At 52.0% G+C, this 3516-nt stretch overlaps 1 protein-coding gene across 5 annotated transcripts in view; it reads left to right on the top strand.

The window, feature by feature from the left end:
• The window catches only part of SLC52A3 (solute carrier family 52 (riboflavin transporter), member 3), a 16477-nt gene extending 13717 nt beyond the window's left edge, over positions 1-2760 (top strand). For all 5 annotated transcript variants that reach the window (XM_010841774.1, XM_010841776.1, XM_010841775.1 and 2 more), the window contains 2 exons: positions 900-1023; positions 1844-2760. In XM_010841774.1, coding sequence (XP_010840076.1) covers positions 900-1023; positions 1844-2056 — 337 coding nt within the window. In that variant the 3' untranslated portion in view covers positions 2057-2760. The remainder of the gene's footprint in view (positions 1-899; positions 1024-1843) is intronic.
• Positions 2761-3516: the final 756 nt, after the last annotated feature.

Below are 3516 nucleotides of genomic sequence, written 5' to 3'. Positions count from 1 at the left end.
TCTCCCTTGGGTTTGAAAATTGTGGAGCGAAACTGGAGATCTCTGAGGGAACAGACCAGAGGCTGCAGATCTGTGGACTCTGAGATGCCCAGAATGTTAGAAATATAGAATCTGAGAGTCCCAGAATCCAAGAATCCTGAGACAGAAAGTGTCCTTAGAGGTAGGCAGCCCTCCACTCTAACCTGTCAGCGTGGATGGGGAGATCCCGGGGAAAAGGCCTCAAATGAAGGATGGTGTCCTCAGTGGTCAGACCGAAGGCTACACGGAAGGTCACCAGTGCCTCTGAGCCGGCTACCAGGGCCCACGGATCATGCAAATCTCACATTGTGGACCAGAGAGCTGAGGGTGGAGGGAAGAAGGGTCACCCGAGGCTGCATAGCACACCCTACAGTCACGGTGCCATGATCCAAGCCTCCCACTCATCTGCCCAACTTCCTAGAGTGGGTGCGAGGTGTTGCAGGAGGAAATAGCAACAGCTGCTACCAGGTGGGCCCACAACCAGGGCCAGGCCCTACACACTCTGCTCCCCTGCATTCTCCCAGCCACATAAGACTCATCTCACAGGTGAAGAAACTGAGGCTTAGGGCCCAGTCTTGCAGGAGGAACTGGGATTTGAACCAGGCTTGTGTAGCCCCAGAATCTGTTCTGTTTCTTCTGCTGGGATGCTGGGCTTTGCTGTTAATACTCAGGATGACTTGTGCCAGTCTTGATCTCAGGAACCTCACTGATGCACTTGAACTGGGTAGCCTGGAAGTTTCCACATGGGTCTAACCTCTAAACCTAGAGAAGCTGACCACTCCATGTGGCCCCCTGGAGCTCAAGCTGGGTGGGAGAGTAGGAGCAAATGTTCAGGCTTCTCAGTCCTCCAATCACACCCCACCCCCCCAACTCTGTCCTAGGTCTCTGCCATTCCTGGGAGTCCTCGCAGTGCTCGGGACCAGCTTCGGAGCCTACAACATGGCCATGGCTGTGATGAGCCCCTGCCCCTTCATGCAGGGCCACTGGGGAGGAGAAGTCCTCATCGTGAGTGTCTGGACTGTGGCGCTATCCACCCCCAACCCCTACCTAGCCAAGGCCTAGGAGACCCAGAGTACAGCTCCTTCTACTGACCAAGTGCTTTGTGGTTACTTGCTCAGGAAGCCCAAGGTGGGTGTGGGGAGGAGGAGGGATGCTCTCATTGGGGAATAGAGGCTTCAGAAGGTTAGTTGGCTGGTCCAAGGTGACAGTGCAGACTCTCCCATGAACGCCACACTCTCCACTGTGTATGGCAGCAGTAGCCTTCTCCCAGTTGCCCCTGACTTGATCATGCTGTGCTGTGCTTAGTCGCTCAGCTGTGTCTGACTCTTTGTGACTCCATGGACTGTAGCCCACCAGGCTCCCCTGTCCATGGGGATTCTTCAGGCAACTTTGGGTTGCCATGCCCTCCTCCAAGGAATCTTCCCAACCCAGAGCTCAAACCCTGGCCTCTCCCATTGCAGGTGGATTCTTTTACTGTCTGACCCACCAGGGAAGCCCAAGAATACTGGAGTGGGTAGCCTATCCCTTCTCTAAGGGATCTTCCCTACCCAGGAATCGAACTGGATTCTCTTGCATTGCAGGTGGATTCTTTACCAGCTGAGCTACCAGGGAAGTCCTGACTTGATCATGGGGGACAGAAAGCTATTGGGTTCTCCTTTATCCTTGGGGAGGTCAACTCAGGGGGCCCCATTAGCTCTCCTTGCACTTAGAGGCTATTCCATGGGGTTCTCTTAGCCATGTTAGGTCACCCTAGAAGTGCCCTTTGCCCCTGGGGCTCACCCCAAAGTCACCTTCACTCAGCATCTCTCCCAACGTGTCTCTGCAGGTGGTTTCTTGGGTGCTGTTCACTGGCTGTCTGAGCTACGTCAAGGTGATGCTGGGTGTGATCCTGCGCGATCACAGCCGCAGCGCCCTCCTATGGTGCGGGGCGGCGGTGCAGCTGGGCTCGCTCCTGGGAGCGGTTGTCATGTTCCCGCTGGTCAACGTGTTGAGGCTCTTCTCATCCGCTGACTTCTGCAGCCTGCAGTGCTCCGCCTAAACCAGCTGAAGGGACGTGATCCATCATAAGGCCCCGCCCTCATTACTAACTCCTGAAAACTGGGACATCTCGAGGCAAGGTGTGTGCCCAAGGTCACAGAGCCAGTGGTAGACCAGCAGGGAGGCAGAGTCTGAGTACTTTTGTGTACAACACAAACTCCTCTCAGGAAAGGTGGGGAATAGTATGGGCCTCCCAGGGGACATGGAAATGCAAAGCACAGCCCACCGCAACTCTGTCACAGCGCCTGCTGTTCTAGCTTCTCAGATCTCGTTTTAGCTCTTGAGAGATGACTGTGAGAAATGAACTATTTTCTACCATATCAATAAGCAAAGGATATCACGGCCACCAGCGATTGCAGGTGTCCAACATGAGCCAGTGAGCCCTGAGGAAACTCAGGATGTGAAAACACAGGATACTGGCCCCAGATAGCTGAGGTGCATGTCAGAGGGATGATTTCAGTGAGCCCAGACTCATGCTAAATACATAGAAAAGCACTGAATTGCTTACCTTGCAGTTTCTGGTTTTCCTTCATAACAGTAATCTATTGATGTTTCCACTACCTGCCCTTTGTGGCCAAACTCCTGTATCCTAGCTCCTCCCCTAACCTCCTCAGAGCAGTTCTCTCGGGATTACTTGAGATGCTGCCTCCCAGGCTTGACGTCCTAAAAATTCCCGCTGAATAAAACATAACTCTTTAACTTTTAGATTGTGAATATTTTTCACGTCGACAACGGTTCTGCAGCACCCAGCTGGATGGTGTTAGAAGGGGAACAGCTGGGAGGGTGAGCCGCCTGTTATAAGCCATGTGACCTTGGGGAAGGCACTTTATTGCTATGTACCTCTGTTTCCTCTTCCGCAAAATGTGAATTATTAGCACCTATGTCATAGATTTGGCACAGGGATAAAAGGGAGAAGCACCCAGCATGTCCTGATCTGATGACCAAGAGTAATAACAGGAGTAACAATCAACAAAGCCTAGAAGTGGCTAGAAGGGTTAAGAGATGTTCCCTTCTCCATATCCTTTCCACCCCTGTTCTCACAGAGAAGCGTCTAGAAACAGATGGCTAACGGTGGACTCTCTTTTAGGCATCCTGGAGTCCCAGTACGGAGGAACATTGTACCTCACCTACCCTTTCTTGTTACCCCTGCTGACCCAGGAAGGCTCACTCCTTGGAGAGTAAATGACCTCCTAAGAGGCAGAAGGAGAGGTTTGGGGTAGAGGGGCCACAGCAAGACTCTGAACATGAGTTCCCCCACCCCTTTCACTGGCTGACTCTGAACTGGGAGGCAGTCCTCTGAACTGGAGGGAGGAGGAGAATGGGGAGGAGTGTGTTAGCTACCTGATAGTTTTTGGGCTTTATCTTTTTAAAAATAAATAAATAAATAAATAAATAAAGATATTCCTTGTTTTTACACTAAGGTCATTCTTCCAGAGAAAGTCCAACATGAATGCCAAAAAA

Source organism: Bison bison, unplaced genomic scaffold (assembly GCF_000754665.1).
Source record: "Bison bison bison isolate TAMUID 2011002044 unplaced genomic scaffold, Bison_UMD1.0 scf7180017864167, whole genome shotgun sequence".
Classification (NCBI taxonomy): domain Eukaryota; kingdom Metazoa; phylum Chordata; class Mammalia; order Artiodactyla; family Bovidae; genus Bison; species Bison bison.
The sequence above is the reverse complement of the archived record's forward strand: the minus strand, read 5'-3'. Positions and strand labels throughout refer to the sequence as shown.